We start from the raw sequence: 20849 nt of genomic DNA, 5'->3' as shown, positions 1-20849 counted from the left end.
TTTAGGACCATCCAAAGCACCAAGTTTCTGGTATAAGATAGATCCATCCCATACTAATGGCTATCGATCTGTACAACTCATATGGAAGGTAAAACAAATTATGTTCTTTATTTCTTGCATAAATATACTTTCTGTGGTATGAATGGAGGTTTGTTTTTTTTTTTTGTTTTTGTTTTTGTTTTTTTTTTTTTTTTTTTTTAATCAAAGATTTATTTATTTGAAAGAGTTACACAGAGAGAGAAGGAGAGCTGAGGAGAGGAGGGGAAGTGGGGAGAGTGAGTGCAAGCGAACTGATTCACTCCCCAATTGGCCACAATGGCTGGAGCTGCGCCGATCCAAAGCCAGGAGCCAGGAGCTTCTTCTGGGTCTCCCATGCCGGTGCAGGAGCCCAAGGACCTGGGGCATGTTCTGATTTCCCAGGGCATAGCAGAGATTGGAAGTGGAACAGCCAGGATTCAAATCGGTGCCCATATAGGATGCCGGCACTGCAGGCGGCGGCTTTACCCACTACACCACCGCTCAGGCCCATAAATGGAGGTTTTTAACACTTAAATTTTCATTCATCATAGTAGCAACAAAGCATTTGATAAATATTTTTAATAAATAGAAACAGCTTTATATGTATGATTTAGGGTCAGGTTGAGAAACTGCAGATATTAAGTACTTTATAGATATTTTATCACAGCTCTGTAAGTTACAAGTTCTGTAAGAAAAGGGACCCTGTCTTGTACTTGATTGAATTTTCCAGAGAGAATTCATAAAAACTTGGGATAGTCAAAAATGTTGATAAATTGATACAAGTGTATGAGTCTATCATGTTTTAAAAGATAGAAAATCAAACATAGCATAAATTAATTTAGGCCCATATTGCTGTAGTGGAGAATTGTATACAGAGCTTTAAAACTGGGTTAATGCTTTTACTCTTCATTAAGAATGTAGTAATTTTACTTTAGTACTGAGTGGAAAATGAGGTTGTCAGTCCTTTCTTGTTTAATACTTAGAGGTTTGACTAATGGCAAAATTTCTGAATCTAAAGAAACTGATTATTCAATTCTACTGATTATTTTTATGAAATAAAAATTTTTAAATAAAAATTATTTTGTTACAGACATTATCTCCTTTTGAAACCAACGGAAGGATCTTGGATTATGAAGTGACCCTCACGAGATGGAAATCACGTTTGCAAAATTACACAGTTAATGACACAAAACTGACAGTAAATCTTACGAATGATCGTTATATAGCTACTCTAACAGCAAGAAATCTGGTTGGCAAATCAGATCCATCTGTTTTAACTATCCCTGCCTGTGACTTTCAAGGTTTGTGTCTATGAGGCAGAACCAGGCTTATGATTGCAAAAGAATGGTTCGGTATGGACAGGGCTCTTGAATGCACAGGTAGTGTAGCCTATATCTGCAGTGTCAAGGATTTTCAGAAATGAGCTGGCAGACACTCTTAGTATCAGAGCTGATCATAGTTTTAGAGATTAGTCAGCAGGCAAATTTCATCAGAATGGGTGAAATACTTCTATCACTGCATGGCTCACATAAACCTTACAGTCAGCTATTTAATGCATTTGAGCATTTTCTGTTTGTTTAATTGGTTTTTAAAATATTAAAGGTTTTGAAAGTTTTACTTCATTTGCATATGACTTAAATGCCATTTTGAGTAGCCGGGTTAAATGTCATTACCTGGCCCCCACCAATCCCTAACCAGGACATGTGTCATCCCTTCCTCCGGCATATGCACACTATATGTGCTGCCTGCCATGCCTGTCTGTTACTCACTTAGTTGTCTTGGTTATCAGATCCACTGTCAACAGCATTGCAGTGCTTGTGTTCAGGTAACACTGTTTAATAATGGCTCCAACACACAAGATTAGTAATGCTGGCAGTTTCATTATGTCAGAGAGAAGCCATAAAGTGCTTCCTTTTAAGGATCACCTACATCATCACAAGAAGAATGAGCAAATGTTTTGAAAGAGAAATAGAAACCACGATCACATAACTTCTTTACAGTATATTGTTAAAGTCTGTTATTTATTATTGCTAATTTTTACTTTGCCTAATTTGTAAATCAAACCTTATAGATATTATGTGTAGGAAAATCATAGTATATAAGCAATTTGGTACTGTCTTTCAGGTATCCACTAGGGGTCTTGGAACATAACCCCATGGATAAGGATGGGGGTTGCTGTGTGCAAGGGTCTTCAAAAAGTTCATAGGAAATGCATATTAAAAAAGTATGTGTGGATTTCAAAAATGCGTGCACTAAAACAAACATGCTTTAATTCCATCTTCCATGAATTTTTTGAAGTATCCTTATATTGGTTTATTTGTGGTTTTCAAAGAAGAGAAGGTTGTAATTACAGACTTAGACAAAACATTTGAAGAATTTTGGTAAAGCAAGAATTGAAGCTTAAAAATAAACTGCCTTACATGTAAGTCATATGTGAGTGCTTTAATTCATGTAAATATATGTTTATATCATACATTGATAAATCATATTTTGGAAACGTCAAGCTTTTGGAAGTTTGAATGTTCATTTATTGTATCAGTGTTCAAACTTTTTGTTTTACAGCTACTCGTCCTGTAATGGATCTTAAAGCATTCCCAAAAGATAACAAGCTTTGGGTAGAGTGGACTGCTCCAAATGAATCTGTAAGGAAATACATACTTGAGTGGTGTGTGTTATCCGATAAATTGCCCTGTATCCTGGACTGGCAACAAGAAGATGGTACCACACATCGCACATATTTAAGAGGTAGATCTGACTAGAAACATTGAATTTGATAACCTGTGTCAAACTCTTAGTTTTTCTTTTGCATATTCTTTGCTGTTTTATAGACTTCGTAGGCCATTGAAAAAGACTCCCAGTTTATCACAGCCTCTTTATTTACAAGATGGCTGGCTCTCAGCAAGTTGCACTTAGCCCCTCTGAATCTATGGGGTTTCTTTTTGGACAGAGTGAGGTTAATACTGTCGTCTTTTTATACCCTAATACTGCATTAACAAAACTGTAAAGAAGTAGGAAAACGTAAGAAAGTGCAGCCATTGCTGCTGAGGTGGTGTATTCTCTGTAGCCGATTTAATTCCCTCTCCCTTTAGATGAGAAAACAGGTAGGCATCTGCATGACTTGTTTAATGTCTTCCAGACATGACATAGGGGAAGCCAAACTGGAGTGCAGGTTTCCTTAGGCCTTTCAGTTGGATGTTCTAGCAAAGGACAGGAAGAAACGAGATACAGTAAGTTCAAGGTGGACTGTTCTGTTGAGGTACCGCTGTAGAGGGTAACCTGTAAAGAGCTGTAACAACTTTCAGCAGACGAAGGCACTGAGCTTATAGTGATCAGAAACAGAATTATTAGAATTTAGCTGTGGATAATATGACTAATCAATGAAAACCCATAACAAGGATACCAGCTTTAAGTTTTTGGGGTTTATTCATAAAATAGACTGGCCCTCATTAACCTGTTATGTAACGTACAGTTTTAATACGCTTAATTGGCTAGCATATTAACCTTTTCACATTAAAACATGGTGGATCCAGGGAGGAAATAGATTAGAAATAATTGGATAATAGAAACTTTTTTTTTTAAGATTTTGTTTATTTGAGAAGTAGAGTTACAGACAGTGAGGGGGAGAGACAGAGAAAGGTCTTTTTCCACTGGTTCACTCCCCAAATAATTGCAGTGACCGGAGCTGTGCCAATCTGAAGCCAGGAGTTTCTTCGGGGTCTCCCACATGGGTGCAGGAGCCCAAGCACATTGGCCATCTTCTACTGCCCTCCCAGGCAATTGCAAAGAGTTGGATTGGAAGAGGAGCAGCTGGGACTAGAACCAGCAACCATATGGGATGGCACCACGGAGGATCAACTCACTGTGCAACAGCACTGGCCCCAATAGAAAGTTTTTACAGAACAACAGAGCAGAGGCCCGGGAAACATTAAAGTCAGGCAGGCAGCCCTGAAAGCGTCACTGCTTTAGCAGAATATAAACATTTTTCATTGCTTGGTAATGTTAAATCATCAAGAAAAGGTAAAATTACTCTGTTTAAGAAAGCAAAGGAATATATAACTTTATGAATAATAGTTATGGAAAATACAAGTTCTTATTGAAGGGATATATTCCATATAGACATGTAATTTTCTGTTATGGATAGATTATGCTACATAAAGAAATTTTATAGTTATATGCTAAAAGAGTGGATATGTTGATAATTTGGATGATTTTAAGTAAAAAGTATGTGAAAAAATTAATCGGGAATATGACTAATTTCATTTTTTTCAACTTTAATGTCTAACAAATGAGAGCCTTTGGGGCTTTTCCTTCAGTCTTACTTTTTTTTTTTTTTTAAAGATTTATTTATTTATTCGAAAGGGTTACATAGAGAGAGGAGAGTCAGAGAGGTCTTCCATCTGATGGTTCACTCCCCAATTGGCTGCAACGGCCGGAGCTGTGCCGATCCGAAGCCAGGGGCCAGGAGCTTCTTCCAGGTCTCCCACATGGGTGCAGGGACCCAAGGACTTGGGCCATCTTCTACTGCCTTCCCAGGCCATAGCAGAGAGCTGGACAGGAAGTGGAGCAGCCGGGTCTCAAACCGGCATCCATATGGGATGCCGGCGCTTCAGGCCAGGGTGTTAACCCCCTGTGTCACAGCGCCGGCCCCTTCCTTCAGTCTTAATAGTGGTGTTTTGCTCAGTAGGCAAATCTCAGAGAATTAGATAAGATACATAAAGTTTATTAAACCCTAAGGAAGACCCTGAATTATTTGAGATCAGTATTTTGTAAATCCTGAATATAAATATTATCATTAGTTTTATTAGTAAAACTTCCAATTTTTTATCTACTGTATGAAAAGTAAGTAAACTTTTATAAGCAATTTTATTCTATTGAGCTTGAATCCATTACAAAGAAGACATTGCTTACTTAGAAAACAGAACAGAAAGTTAGATAGTCATGAAATTCTAAATAAAAATATAGAGTATGAAAAAATGTTTGATCTGCTGTTCTTACTTCAGGGAACCTTGTGGAGAGCAAATGTTATTTGATAACAGTCACTCCAGTATATGCAGATGGCCCAGGAAGACCAGAATCTATAAAGGCATACCTTAAACAAGCACGTAAGTCCAAACTTACTTTTCTTTGAAAACTAGCAGTTTAGTCCGTTTAGTTTTCTTTTTTTTGGACAGGTAGAGTTATACACAGTGAGAGAGAGAGAGAAAGGTCTTCCTTCCGTTAGTTCACCCCCCACCACCACCAAATGGCTGCCATGGCTGGCGCGCTGTGCCGATCTGAAGCCAGGAGCCAGGTGCTTCCTCCTGGTCTCCCATGGGGTGCAGGGCCCAAGCACTTGGGCCATCCTCCACTGCACTCCTGGGCCACAGCAGAGAACTGGACTGGAAGAGGAGCAACTGGGACAGAATCCGGTGCCCCGACTAGGACTAGAACCCTGGGTGCCAGCACTGTAGGCAGAGGATTAGCCTAGTGAGCCGCAGCGCCGGCCTAACAGTTTAGTTTAACAAAGATATTTTATCACATTATTTTAAATAAGGACTTATGTCATTATAGTAGAATAATTCTATTATAAGGAAATTTTATAAATTTTAATGATTCACTAAAAATGCTAATAATTTTCAGTTAGCAAATATACTTCTTCTGTTTTAGCACCTTCCCAAGGACCTATGGTTCGGACAAAGAAAGTGGGGAAAAACGAAGCTGTCCTAGAATGGGACCAACTTCCTGTTGATGTTCAGAATGGATTTATCAGAAATTATACTATATTTTATAAAACCATCATTGGAAATGAGACTGGTAATAAAACTATATCCATCATTAAAGATCAAGTTCTTAAATTTTTATAAATACTCGTTTCTAACTTCAAATAAAACATTTAAAATATATGGTGTTCCTAGAAAGAATACACCTTAGAATACGATTATGGTTGCTTTCATGACTGTATTTTTAAAATATTGTACTCACAAAAGAATATATCAGTTACAAAAGCTGTTTCCTGGCAGAAATAGTTTTTTAATACTTTCAGAACGCTAAAGGCCAGATTGATCAGAATGCTGAGTAGAGGAATAAAGCACAGGTTTTGATTTCTTGCAGCGGTGAACGTGGATTCTTCCCACACAGAATATACCCTGTCCTCTCTGACTAGTGACACGTTGTACATGGTACGAATGGTAGCATACACAGATGAAGGCGGAAAGGATGGTCCAGAATTCACATTTACTACACCAAAGTTTGGTAAGAAATGTTTATTTTTCTTTAATGAATAAAAAGTTTTTGTGCTAAAATTTTGTTTAAAAGTACAACTTTGGATTCATGGAAATACTCATAAATTGTGATGTTTATATTGTTTTACTTTGAACTATAGAAAGAAAGTACTATTCCTTACTTTGGTATTTTATTAAAGCTGTTTCTGACTGAATTCAGCTAAACTTTGAATTCCGAAGCAATATAAATCTAGGTGGGTTCCATTTTTCACTGGCTCATGCGTGGTATATTACCTTCTTTTCTACTTTTACTCTTTCCTTGTATAGGTAGGCTACTGTATTCCACCCTTACAGACTTCACTTGCCCCATATCTGCAGTTGAGTCTCCAGCCTACCGAAATAAGGCTTCCAACCCCACTGAAACCCTTCTGGGATCACTCGTAGAAGACCTCTTAGTCATCACTAGTGTATGCTTTGTGGTGTTCATCTTTTCTCTGGCCTTTCTGACATTTAACCTTGTTGGCTTTCACATCCTTGAAACTCCTTCCACCCTATACTCATCCTTGAGGCTCCTCTCTCCTGATCCTTCCTTGCTCTTTTCTACTGTACTTTTAAATGATTTTTCTCCTACTCTACTAAGAGCGCTACTCTTAGTGTTATTTCTTTTTTTAAAGCTTTATTTTATTTATTTGAAAGACAGAGTTACTGAGTGAGGTAGAGACAGAGAGATCTTCCATCCGCTGGTTCACCCTCCAGATGGCTGCAACAGCCGGAGCTGAACCAATCTGAAGTCAGGAGCCAGGAGCCTCTTCCAGGATTCCCACATGGGTGCAGGAGCCCAAGGACTTGGGCTAACTTCTACTGCTTTCCCAGGCTATAGCAGAAAGCTGGATCAGAAGTGGAGCATCTGGGACTCAAACCAGCGCCCATATGGGATGCCAGTGCTGCAGGCCAGGGCTTTAACCCACTACACCACAACGCCGCCCCACTCTTAGCCCTCTTTTCTTATCTGCCTATTTAGAATCCCCTTCCATAACTTCAGCCAAAACACATGTCTTGGGGCTGGTGCTGTGGCACAGTACGTTAAGCCTCTGCCTGTGGTGCTGGCATCCCATATTGGCACCATATTCGAGTCCCGGATGCTCCTCTGTTTATAGCCTGGGAAAGCAGTGGAGGGTGACCCAAATGCTTGGGCACCTGCACTCACGTGGGAGACCCAGAAGAAGCTCCTGGCTCTTGGCTTCAGAGCAGCTCAGCTGTAGCTGTTGGGACCATTTGGGGAGTGAACCAGCAGATGGGAGACCTTTCTCTCTGTATCTCCGTCTTTGTAACTCTTCCTCTCAAATAAATAAAATCTTAAAAAAAGACAACATGTCTCTTCTTTTGTTGTTTGAATGCTATATCATCTCTGCCAAAGATAGAAATTTAATGATTGTAATACATTTTTCATTTATTTTTCCCTCATGTAAACCAAAAGTCAAGTCCTATTCATAACACCTCAGTACTTCTTGTGAGTACCCTTTCATAATCATATCCTCCTTTGTAAACTCATAATTTTTTCCTTCTTCTTTTTCTTACTACATTGCCCTAGTGTAGTTCCTCCTCGTTTGATCACTCCTGGATTCTCTAAAGCAGTCTTAGGCTTCCTTCTTTCTTTTCTTTTTCTCTTTTTAAGATCTATTTTATTTATTTGAAAGAGTTAGAGAGGCAGAGGCAGAAAGAAAGAGGTCTTCCATCCACTGATTCACTCCCCAGACAGCCACAGCAGCTGTAGCTGAGCTGATCTGAAGCCAGGAGCCTGGAGTTTCTTCGGGTCTCCCACGCAGGTGCAGGGACTCAAGGACTTGGGCCATTTTCGGCTGCTTTCCCAGGCCATAGCAGAGAGCTGGATCAGAAGTGGAGCAGCCGGGACTCAAATTGGCACCCGTATGGGATACCGGCACTGCCGGCGGCAGCCTTACCTGATATGCTACAGCGCCAGACCCACTTCCTTCTTCTGTTCACACACATTTTGAATGACTCTAATTATTTTATTTTAATGCACACCCCCAAGTGTCAACATAGTATATGATAAATAATAACGTCTGTTTCTTGTTGGTTGAGTAACTGTTGAATGAGAGACTGAATCTACCTAACATAGATCAGATATCCTGAATTCTGCTCTTGGAACTGTTTCTGGGATAAGGCTTGTCCCATGTGGTGGTGTTACTAAACAACAAATGAAATTATGCCATTATCCTTAGAAAAATTTAAAATACTTTTCCTGATTACAAAAAGTTTGTAATCAGAAATTTATAGGGAATTTAGATTATACAGTAAATTACAGAAAAGAAAAATTAGTTCTAGTCCTTCACCCAGAAATAATTTAAAACAATTGTTTATCCTGTAATCTCTAATCCACTTTTCTCTCCAAATTTGTCATACTTACTAGTGTTATTGCATAATAGCCCTTTCAGAATTACCTGTCTATGCTTTTAATTTTCTATTTGTTTTTTAAAGATTTATTTATTTGAAAGGCAGAGTCAGAGAGAGAGAGAGATCGATCGATCGATCGATCTTCCAGGCACTGGTTCACTCCCCAGATGCCTGCAACAGCCAAAGCTGGGCCAGGCCGAAGCCAGGAGCCAGGAAATCTGTTCCGGTCTCCTTAGTGGAAGGCAGGATTCAAGTAATTGAGCCTTCATCTGCTGCCTCCCAGACACAGTAGCAGGAAGCTGGATATGAAGTGGAGAAGCGGGGACTTGAACCAAGCAATATGATATGGGATGCAAGTCACCCCAAGTGGCAGCTTAACCTGCTGCAAAACACACCCCTCCCCAGTCTGATTTCTTTATTTCTGCTGGGCTTCATAGGATATATAATCACTTACAGATTGATTAGTTTCTCTTTTAAATGCAAATGGAGATTTGTCTGCCTTATTTATTTGTACTTGTGCTGCTCCTTGTACCTGCTGATTATCTCCTAACGTTCTTAGCCCTCTGTCACATCAGCTTTTGGAAAATGGTAAAAGCCATTAAATATTTTTTCTGCAGGTTCTGTTTTTATTCCTTGTAGAAGATAAATATATTGCCGGCGCCGCAGCTCACCAGGCTAATCCTCCGCCTTGCGGCGCCAGCACACCAGGTTCTAGTCCCAGTTGGGGCGCCGGATTCTGTCCCGGTTGCCCTTCTTCCAGGCCAGCTCTCTGCTGTGGCCAGGGAATGCAGTGGAGGATGGCCCAAGTGCTTGGGCCCTGCACCCCATTGGAGACCAGGAGAAGCACCTGGCTCCTGCCTTCAGATCAGTGTGGTGCGCCGGCTGCAGCGGGCCGGCCGCGGCAGCCATTGGAGGGTGAACCAACGGCAAAGGAAGACCTTTCTCTCTGTCTCTCTCTCACTGTCCACTCTGCCTGTCAAAAAAAAAAAAAAAGATACATTTCAATTAAGATTGTTTTATAGCTTTTCCAATTCTTCCCAACATTTGTATTTGCTGAGATATAATTTCTTTGAGTATTAGGATGCAAAGATAAGCTTTGCTAAGATTCTGCGGAATAAGATCATAAATAAGTGGTTGGATTTGAAATCTCTAGTTTACCAGGTAGATTATCCAGTGTACCAAACTAATCATTGTAATCCCCTCAGCCAACATGTATTTTACGCTTTCTGTGTGACCAGGTTACTATTTAAGGCAGGGAAAGGGGTGAGGGGAATAGGATTGTAGTTCATCTTTTCATTAATAATCTGGTTGAAAAGTTTTAGTATTTCTTCTTAGTATATGTGTCAGTAATTATTTCCCATCTTTTTTTATTTTTAGCTCAAGGAGAAATCGAAGCCATAGTTGTGCCTGTTTGCTTAGCAATCCTCTTCACAACTCTTCTGGGAGTGTTGTTCTGCTTTAATAAAAGAGACCTGTAAGTAGCATTATTTGTATTTTTTGCATTTTTCTCTAGCTTTAGTGACCATAACTTACATACCATAAAATTCATTCATTTTATCATTTGATAACTTTTGTGTGTAACTTCTATACAATTAAATATAGACATTTGCATCACCCTGAAGAGTTCCCTTACTCTGATTTGTAGACTCTCTTAACCCTCAAATTCAGGCAATCATTGCACCTGCTTTCTGTAACTGTAGTTTTGCTTGTTTTGCGGTAAAGTCTTTGCCTTATCATAATAGTTTTGTGTGGTTAATCCATGTTGCCCATACTGACATTTTTCTCATTTTTACTGCTGTATTCTACAGTATGTATGTATCAGGATTTATTTTTTTTGGAGCTTTGTTTCTTTTTGCCTGTTATGAATAATGTTACACTGAACATTTACATCATAAAATTTTGAACATGTGTTTTTATTAATATTGAATAGATAGGATTTAGAGTGCTTGGTCATATGGTCTGTTTAACTTCATGAGAAGCTGCCAGACTTTTTTTTTTTTTTTTTTTTTTTTTTTTTTTTATGAAGAGATAGCAAGAGATTTTTGGTTCACTCCCCAAGTGGCCCCATTGGCCAGGGCTCTGCCAGGCTGAAGACAGGAGCTAGGAGCTTTTTCCAGGTCTACTTTGTGGGTACAGGGGCCCAAATACTTGAGCCATCTTCCATTGCTTTCCCAAGCACATTAGCAGGGAGCTGCATCAGAAGTGGAGCAGCTGGGGTCTCCAACTGACACCCATATGGGATGCCGACAGCTTTACTTGATATGCCACATCATGGGCCCCATTGCCAGAAGTTTTCAAAGTAGCTATACCATATTACATTCCCACTAGCAAATACCCCATATCATTACCAATACTTAGTACAATGAGGTTTATTGATTCTAGTGGGCATTTTAGTACTGTTTCATAATGGTTTTGATTTTTTTTTCTCTGATGGCTGATGTTGGAACTCTTCATGTTTGTTACATACCTTCTTTTGTGATGTGTCTATTGAAATCTGTTGCTCATCTTCACTTGAGTGGTTTGGTTAGTTTTGAGCTATAAGGGTTCTGTTAGAAAAATTTTAACAAATCCATGTTTTGCAAACTTTTGTCACAGTCTGTGCATTGCATTTTTACTTTCAGAACTATGACTTTAGGTAAGAAAGTTTTTAATGTTGAATTCCATCCTCTTACCAGTTTTTCTGCACTGTAGTTCCTGAGTTTTTTGTCCTGTTGAAAAAATCTCTGCCTAACTCATTGTCAGATATTTTCTCCAATGCTTTCTTCTTAAAGTTCAGTAGTTCTAGCTCTTTATGTCTGTGATCTATTTCAAGTTAATTTGTATATGGTGTGAGGTCAGGTTCAGACTTAATTTTTTCTCCACAGATTTCCAGTTCCAATATCATTTATTTTGAAAAGACTGGTTTTTTTTCTGTGATAGCTTTGATACCTTTACCAAAAATCAGTTTTTTGTTAGTCTGTCCTTATTTTGGGACTTAGATTTTGTTCCAGTTATATGTTTAGACTTAAGCCTTAACTGTCTTAACTAGTAAAAGGGGTCTTCAAAGAGTTCATGGAAAATGCGTGTTAAGAAAAAACTTCATCAATTTCAAAATTTTGTTACACCAAAACAAACTTTGAAAAAAAAAAATTTGAGAATCATTGGGCTCTCCATCTACTGGTTCACTCCCCAGTAACATAGCAGGGAGTTGAGGGTGGGGTGCAAAGCCAGGAGCTGAGAACTCAATCCAGGTCTCCTACTTGGGTGTCAGGAACCCAACTGCTGGAGTTAGGAATTGAACCTCTGCACTCCAGTGTGGGGTTGGGACATCCTAACTGACAAATTAACTGCTAGACCAAACACCCATCCCTAAACTTTCAATTCCATTTTTCCAACAACTTTTTTTTTTTTTAAAGATTTTATTTATCGGATAGGCAGAATTAGGAGGATCTTTCATCTGCTGAAAGCAATGGCCAGAGCTGGGCCAATCAAAAGCCAGGAGCCGCCTCTGGGTCTCCCATGTGGTTGCAGGGGCTATTTTCCCGTGCTTTCCCAGGCCATTAGCAGAGAGCTGGATCACAAGAGGAACAGCGGGACTCAAAACTAGTGCCCACGTGGGTGGCTGGCACTGCAGGCAGAGGCTTAGCCTCATTAGGCCACAGTGCCAGCCCCTTACCAACAACTTTTTGAAGTACTCTCATGTAGTAAATATTGAAAATAGATAGAATTTCTCCATTCTGTTCTTTTTCAAAATTACTTTGGGTTTTTTCTTTTCCCTTTTTATATTAATTTTAACATCAGCTTGTCAATTTCCTTTGAAAACAAAGAAACCCTGGTATGATTTTTATTGGTATTTTATTAAATCTATAGATCAGTTTGAGTGCTGCAGTGTTAAATCTTTCAGTCCGTGAACCTGAGTTTTGATTTTAGAGTGTGTTAACAGTTTTTAGTGGACAAATCCTACACATCTTTTCTTAGATTGTTTTTTAATCATAAATCAAATTTTTAAAATTTATTCCTGCTGACTTTTTACAAATATTGATTGTGTATACTAAAACTGTTAAGTTCATAATTAGTAGCTATTTGGAATCTAGAATTTTCTCCATACACAGTCATTTTGGCTGCTAGTAGTTACGGTTATTCCAAAATGTCTTCATGCTTTTAGTTCTTTTTGTTGTTGTAATGCTCAGGCTAGGGCTTCCAGTACAGTGTTGACTAGAAGTGGTAGGAGCTGAAATTTTGCATTGTTCCTGATTTCAGAGGAGAAAGCCTCAGTCTTTAATCGTTAGATGTGGTATTAACTGTAAGTCAGGGACATTTGTATGTATTTTAACGTGAATGGCTATCATTTTGTCAAATGCTGTATCTGAATTATTGAGATGGTCATAGCTTTTTTTTCTGCCTTTCTTCTGTGAATAACAAATTGTATTTTGCTGGATTCGGTGTTCTTGAAAGACATTGGTAGTTTTTTCCTGGAGATACCTGTGTCTGGTTTTGAAATCAGATTAATATTGGCCTCATAAAATAAATAGGAATGTGTTAACCTACTTCCCAAGTTTTCTGGAAGAGTTTTATTTATTTTTTCAAATATTTTATTGAAATTCACAATTAAACCCCTACAGATCTTGAGTTTTCCTTGTGGGAAGGTTCTTAATGAAAATTTCATTGATCTTTTGAGTAATGTGGCCATGGGCTCATTGATCAGCTTTACTGCTTTTTATATTATCTCCGGGCTTACAGGTGCTTCCTGCAGGAGAGTTAGGGGTGGTAGGATCTCTCTGTCTTATCAAAGTGCCATTCTTTTAATTTCAATTTTTATACTTAAGTAGGATTCTTATACTTAAGTAGGATTCCGATTAAATGGACCATTTGAATAAAGTGGATATTTTAAATGCTAACCTTTTTATGTAAAAAAAAAAATCAAGTTTATCATCTTATTGTGAACATTTATTTTTATTATCTGGATTTTTTAAATTGGAAATTGAATAAATTTGCTTTTGTGTTGTTGGTAAGAGTGTACCACATCATGTTGTACCCTGGGTAAAGTTTCTAAGTGATTTTTATTGCAGGATTTGATTAGAGAGATTTTTTTTAACTGAATACTGATGATTAGCTTTTGCCTTGCTAACAATTTGTTTCTCTAAATACATTAAGATCATAGGTATTTATTGGTCAGAAGACAAAAATTTTGTTTGCGTTTTGGATCACATAGGTATTTTTTGTTCATGATTTTAAAACTTCAATGAAAACACTTAGGAACTTCTGCTTATTACATACGGGTCTATCTACCATGTTTCTTTTCTTTTCAGCATTAAAAAACACATCTGGCCTAATGTTCCAGATCCTTCTAAGAGTCACATTGCCCAGTGGTCACCTCCCACACCTCCAAGGGTAAGATAAAATGCTTCTGAGTTGTTTGTATTACACACAGGCATATTGGGATACACTTGGACTTCAGCCAAAAGACAGCAGGCCGAATCAAGAAATAAATGAAAGTAAAACAGTTCATAAGTGAATTTTAGTTAAAATACCTTCATATTCCAGGAGTTATCATCCATGTGGCATATTTGTTCTGACATTCCTAATTTCATTTAGCAAACATTACAGTTATTTGATCTTGAAAACACAATACTAAAGTGATAAAACTGCTGGATGGGAACTCTTAGAGGCTTACAACCAAGTTTGCCTTTTTTTTTTTTTTTTTTTTTTTTTTTTTTTTTTTTTTGACAGGCAGAGTGGACAGTGAGAGAGACAGAGAAAGGTCTTCCTTTGCCATTGGTTCACCCTCCAATGGCTGCCGCGGCCGGCGCGCTGCAGCTGGGGCACCGTGCTGATCCGAAGGCAGGAGCCAGGTGCTTCTCCTGGTCTCCAATGGGGTGCAGGGCCCAACCACTTGGGCCATCCTCCACTGCACTCCCTGGCCACAGCAGAGAGCTGGCCTGGAAGAGGGGCAACCGGGACAGAATCCGGCGCCCCGACTGGGACTAGAACCCGGTGTACCGGCGCCGCTAGGCGGAGGATTAGCCTAGTGAGCCGCAGCGCCGGCCCCAAGTTTACCTTTTTAAACTCTGAATTTAAATTTACCCTAGAGGCAAAATCATTTGTATGTATCCTTAAATATCTAATTCATAGATTAGACTGTGTTGCATATTTTTATATTCCACAAAACCCGAGTCATTCACATTTGATTTTGCTTAATTTTTCTATTCAGTTACTCCTGTGCTTCCTGGTATTGCAATGAACTATTAAATACTATTTGATAAACTAATGGTCTGCAAACTTTGAAACCAAAAATACTGATTCAGAAGTTCTGAGACAATTCAGACTTCTCAGACTCATTTGTCAATATTTCACATATCAATATTTGGGCAGTTAACAATATTTTAAGATAACGTAGGCTATTTCTGTACCACTGAAAGTTGAGAACTTTGTCTTCTAACTCCTATCAGATGTAGCTCAGAGTTTCTCAATGAACAAATGCCAAAAGAGATAATCCATTTTCTCTCTTTCTTAGCACAATTTTAATTCTAAAGATCAGATGTATTCAGATGGCAATTTCACTGATGTAAGTGTTGTGGAGATAGAACCCAATGACAAGAAGCCTCTCCCAGACGATCTGAAGTCCCTGGACCTGTTCAGGAAGGAGAAGAGCGGCACCGAAGGGCACAGCAGTGGCATCGGGGGCTCTTCCTGCATGTCATCTTCGAGGCCGAGCATTTCCAGCGGTGATGAGAATGAATCTGCACAAAATACCTCCAGCACTGTCCAGTATTCCACGGTGGTGCACAGCGGCTACAGACACCAGGTGCCGTCAGTCCAAGTCTTCTCAAGATCCGAATCCACCCAGCCCTTGCTGGATTCAGAAGAGCGGCCGGAAGATCTACAGTTAATAGATAATGTAGATAGTGGTGATAACATTTTGCCCAGACAACAGTATTTCAAACAGAACTGCAGCCAACAAGAAACCAGTCCAGATATTTCCCAATTTGAAAGGTCAAAGCCTGCTTCAGCAGTCAGTGAGGAAGATTTTGTTAGACACAGACAGCAGCAGATTTCGGATATGGTGCAGTCCTCTGGGTCTGGGCAACTGAAAGGATTTCAGGAAGTTTCTGCAGCGGATGCTTTTGGTCCAGGTGTTGAGGGACAAGGAGAAAGATTTGAAACCGTTGGGGTGGCAGCTGTGATTGATGAAGGAATGCCTAAAAGTTACTTACCACAGACTGTACGACAAGGCGGCTACGTGCCTCAGTGAGAGACTCGTGCCTGTTACAGCTTCAGCATACCTGTAAAGTACATTTAAAGATCGTTTATCTGTGATTTCAGATAAAAAATAATCTTCACTCCCTGAAGATGATCATTTGCCCTTGAGGACAAATCTTACATGGGGCTATTCCCATTCCAGAATATCTGGAATTCAACTTCAAGCACTACATAAACTGACTTTATCCTCTGAATAGCTGATTGACTTTGTACTGTTTCGGGATGGTTGCACTGAAGAAAAACACAGCTCATCTGATCTGAAATGTATAAAGTAAATGTATGAATGGTAAGCAGCGGTAACCTTAGCACAGCTGTACTGATCTTGATGTGAGTAGTCAACCAAGTGGCATGGGCATAGCTAATACCAGAAAACAGGAGGAGCAAGGTATAAGCTCTCTACTTCAGCTGACAGCCTAATTTAAACAGAGGTCCACAGAGCATGACTATGAGCCCAGCTTTTGTTGTCCAGCATTTATATTCATAGCAACATAGAAAATATTTGTCAGTTCTTTCATAGGTAACGACACTGCCAGTTGTTACAAGAGGAAAGAAGTTGAGCTTTAACATGACATATTATATATTAAAATGAACTATATTTTTAATCTATTTGCTTTTTATCATTATTAACAACCTTTTTATTTTTAAAGGTCCAGTTCACAAACTCACTGAGTACCCTTGAAAAAGCTAGGAATGAATTTGGTTGACAAAGCACTTTACACATTGCCTTCAGCTTAAAATGTGTTTTAATTGAATATACTTTTTCTAAGCATACTGAGGTTTAAAATTTTTCTAGGAGGTGTTTGAAGGAACTAAGGAGGACTTTGGGCAGTACTTGCCAAAACAAAAGAGAACCCCCAAAACTGTGAATATTGCTGGTAGCAAAATCCTAATTGTACAGACATTTAAAGAGATGGCATTTTATTTAACATCTGCCAGTTCTGAGGTAGGATGAAACTTAGTTCTACATTGTGATTTAAGAACATTTTAAACCTCTTCCTAACAGTTCTCTTCTTCAGGGGAGAAGGCAGCCAGGCCTCCAGAGTTGAGTGCTAAAGCCTCTCACACACTTAGGCCCTCCCCGAACCACCACATGTGACAGAGACGGGGGCCGAATGAGTAGGAAGAAATTGCCATGTAGGGTTGTGGTAGATTACTGCTATCAAGTGAGGGTGGAGGAAGTAGGGTTGTTTTTCTGTCGTATTTGAGGTTCAGAAACCAGGCAGACTTAAAATAGTTTGTAGAGGTAATAGGAGACTAAAGGCTAAAAGAAGTTGGTACACCTCTATAATCGAAATAGAATTCTGCTTTTTACTAAGATTGTTGTTCATATTAGGCTTTCCGGTATATTTTACCCTTTGTATTCTTGCAGTTATACAGTGTCTGATACTTTGTGAGTCCTTTCACATGCATGATCCTCCGTGTGATAGAGACCCAGTTTCCTGCTTTAGACAAAGCCAACAGAAGTGAAGTAGATGAAGAAAGAGGGGTCCGCGAGGGATACAGAGGTTTGGACTTAGGCTGCGGGAGGATGGCATCGTCACCGTTTTAGTCGGTCTTCAAAGGCTGCCCCTGAGCGGGACCGAATTTGCCTTGCTATGTTTGTATGTCTGGGAGGAAATTTAGACTTAGGACGTTTTGTGTGTCTTCCAGATAGTAATCATGTACTAGTAGCTGTGTTTTGAAGAACGCTGTCGTTTTTTGGAGGGCACTTAGAAAATGGGAACGCATGATCTAAAGAAAAGAGAATAAAACAGACTTGCATGTTGAAAACTGTATAGAACATGGGACAGTGAGAATGCCCCCAGCCACAAGAGCACTTTAACATGTTAAGTGCATATATGGTTACTGTCAAAAGTTTATTCAGGAAACAAATATACATTTGAGCACTAATATGTAATGTACATCTTTGCCCTACAGAGAAAAGCAGTCAAAATGTTTTAAATACAGAGCATGTCCTCTAGAATAATCTGTTCTGATGCATGTACATTGCATTTTACATAGGCAGAGAAAGAAACTGATTGTGGAAAAAACAGCCTAAGAGATAGGGAATTTAATAGTTTAAGATCTTTTAGTGTCTAAAAATGTTTAAAGTAATGCTAGTACTTCAGAAAATAGCCTCTTTGTAGACAAAAGCAGTTCACTGCTTCTAATGCAGCTGCTGCCTCCTTTAAGAAAAATAAAGACCCAATATGTTAGTAGGTGTTGCTATTGCAATTTGTCTGTTATTTTCCTCTCTCAAAGGCATAATGCTAACTGAGAAAACTATAAATCATAAAGCTTTATACTCCTTAAGATCTAGAATTTAATCCTTTTTTAGCTTGGATGAGTTAGCACTCAAGAACACCCAGCATTTGAGCAGGAGGAAAAAACCAAATCATTCATGTGTTCAGTATTCATGTCTCTTTCCTACCTAGTTGTTCACTTAATCGTAACCCAATTCCTTGACAAGGGCATGAAACTAGCCAGTGATCCTAGCTCTTACTACAAAGTTAAAGGTTAATAAAGCTGAAATATGCTTATAAAAATTTATTTATTAAAACTCTTAAGTAGAACACGTAATTTTAGGAATAGAAATCAAAGTTTTAAAGATGTGTTTTCTATCCAATTAGCTAGTTAAAACCATGGCAAAAATATAGGAGTATAAGGCTCATAGGTAATTCCCCAAAAATTTGTTTCCTGACATACAATGACCAAGTAATTTCACACTGGAGAATATTACACATCATTCTCCTGGTTTTGTTCAATTGGCATTAAGACCAAATTTCTAAACCATGTACTTCTAAATAAGCTGCATAAAACTTAAAGTTCAGTTCAAGAAAATTATTGGAATAGCTTTCCTGTGTAGGTACCATGTTAGATTGTAGTGCCCAGGTAGGATAACTGTAGAAATTTTCATACTTTTTGGTAAATTAAAATGAGCTATAAAATGGCCAGGTATTTAGAGTTAACCTAAAATTAAGCATTGTCCTAGATTTCAGTAAAGATATAAACTAACAAACCTACACCCTAATTCTTCTTGGGACTGACCTTGCCTGCAGTTCCCTTTTAGACTGCTTATATACAGGATTCAGATGTAAGTCCAGATAGAACTGTCCAAAGCCAAATGTCTTTGGATTTAGTCTATTTTTCCATCATAAATGCTACTAGCAAGTACATTAGCATGATCTTCTGGTGAACGCTGTATTAAAAATTAAAAGGTGGCAACTCGGGTGTGCTACTAACATTATATTCATTTGTTCCTAAATTCTAAGGGTTGTTTTTTTTTTTTCTTCTGCTGTCAGTATTTCCCTCCAACGTGGTAATTTGATTTCATTACCTGGTTGTGCTTTAAAGTTAATGGGTCATAATGAAAAATGCAGTTAAGGCCAGTGGTGATAAATGTTCCAGATTTTTTATCTCTTGAATATAGGCTTTGAACAGTAACTACAGGTTTCCAATGTTGGTACAAGAATACCAAACTGTGATGTGTCTGAAGCAAAGGGATATTTTAAAAGTTATATTTGAAAATTATTTAGTCTTAATGTACATGTTTTTTGAATATGCTCTAAAAATAAGTGCAATTTGCTAGCATGACAATGCAGTGATAAGCATTATGTCTCCTTTTTATATCCTAACTATCTCCCATTTATGTGTAAACGCAGTCCGTCCTTGTTCCTTTGTTGTTTTACCCCACTTCATCTAACTTCATTGGAAAGCTTGTCTGTCTGTTATATATACTTTAATCTTGGCATGTGCTAATTGTAACCACAGCTATTATTGTTTTGTTGACAAAACTCTAAGTGTTACATAAACTGTCTATATATCAGGTCTAATTCTGTAAGAAATAAATTTCTGTTCCGTTTGTTTCCCTGTGTGGTGGCTGTAATGTGAAGTGTTGCTGCTGGTGTCGGTACACACAGGTCTTGGAATCTGAGTGGCCTGGGGCTTCTGTGGTGCCAATTTGCCACAGTGGAGTAGGATCTAGAAGGAAGTTGGTACGTTGTCTTGGCGTTAATATCATAGCAGGAAGATGGCAGATTCATTACCGGTTTTCCAGATTGACTCCATGAGTTGGATTTCCCACGTCTTGCCTCCTAGTAGATGGTCTTTCTTACCGTGCATGGAGGTGCTGCGCCTCCTTGTGGCCTGTCTGTGCCGGCACTCTGCTGTCTTCACCCTTGCTGGGAGGCTGAGGAGCAGACTGATGGGACCCATCCCTCTGCTGCTCGGAGTCACTGAGCAAGAGTGTCTGAGACCCAGTCAGCAGAAATCTGAACAGAACGACACGTCCTCACAGCCTGCCCTCCCCTAGAGCGGGCCCTCAGTGTGGGCCGCGGAGCCAGCACGAGCGGCTGTCCTCCCTTCACGGGTGAGCACCCTTATCACGGAGTAAATCTGGAGAGCTGGTAAGGAATCTGCCTTCTTCATTCCACGTTACTGTGCAGAAGTTTTTGAAATGCAGGCATTTTTTTTCCCCATAGACATTTTCCTTAAATTTCCAGAGCAGAGTTTAGAGAAGTAACACCCTGGCTTTGTATGGGACTGCAGTTCTGACAGGCCTCGCCTGACGTCTCCAGAGCGTGGTCGCTGTCCATCCTGCTTCCTAAGACTCGCCTGTTTGCCCAGCCTAGCAGGAGACACTTCCTTACTCAGCACCGATTCTCTCTGCATGTAAGCTTTTCTTTTTAAGATAACAGCATCGCTGCTACACACTCTTCTGTAGTTGATGTAGTGAACAGGAGGGAAAGGAGGGTGTAGTATAGCAGATGGGAGTCCGAGAACCCCGCGTCACGGTAAGTGGCTCCGGGTCCTGCGACAGCTCACTTAGGTTGGCCAGAAGACCCTAGATGGGCTGCTTTGTTTCAACAGCTAAAATTGCCCTGTCTCAGAGCCAGCGTGGTGGTGCAGAGGAGGGCACGGCTTGTGACGGCGGCGTCTCACTTCAGAGCACCATGGAGTCCTGGCCGCTCTGCTGATGCAGCAGATGATGACCCAGCT

General features: G+C 39.3%; 1 protein-coding gene across 2 annotated transcripts in view; it reads left to right on the top strand.

Annotated features, from left to right (window-relative positions):
- IL6ST (interleukin 6 cytokine family signal transducer) overlaps positions 1–19717 on the top strand; it is a 56471-nt gene extending 36754 nt beyond the window's left edge. For both annotated transcript variants that reach the window (XM_008262226.4, XM_017344725.3), the window contains 9 exons: positions 6–88; positions 1109–1319; positions 2581–2763; positions 5019–5120; positions 5665–5811; positions 6109–6249; positions 10011–10107; positions 13922–14003; positions 15127–19717. In XM_008262226.4, coding sequence (XP_008260448.2) covers positions 6–88; positions 1109–1319; positions 2581–2763; positions 5019–5120; positions 5665–5811; positions 6109–6249; positions 10011–10107; positions 13922–14003; positions 15127–15864 — 1784 coding nt within the window. In that variant the 3' untranslated portion in view covers positions 15865–19717. The remainder of the gene's footprint in view (positions 1–5; positions 89–1108; positions 1320–2580; positions 2764–5018; positions 5121–5664; positions 5812–6108; positions 6250–10010; positions 10108–13921; positions 14004–15126) is intronic.
- Positions 19718–20849: the final 1132 nt, after the last annotated feature.

The sequence above is a fragment of the Oryctolagus cuniculus genome, chromosome 14 (assembly GCF_964237555.1).
Source record: "Oryctolagus cuniculus chromosome 14, mOryCun1.1, whole genome shotgun sequence".
Classification (NCBI taxonomy): domain Eukaryota; kingdom Metazoa; phylum Chordata; class Mammalia; order Lagomorpha; family Leporidae; genus Oryctolagus; species Oryctolagus cuniculus.
The sequence above is the reverse complement of the archived record's forward strand: the minus strand, read 5'-3'. Positions and strand labels throughout refer to the sequence as shown.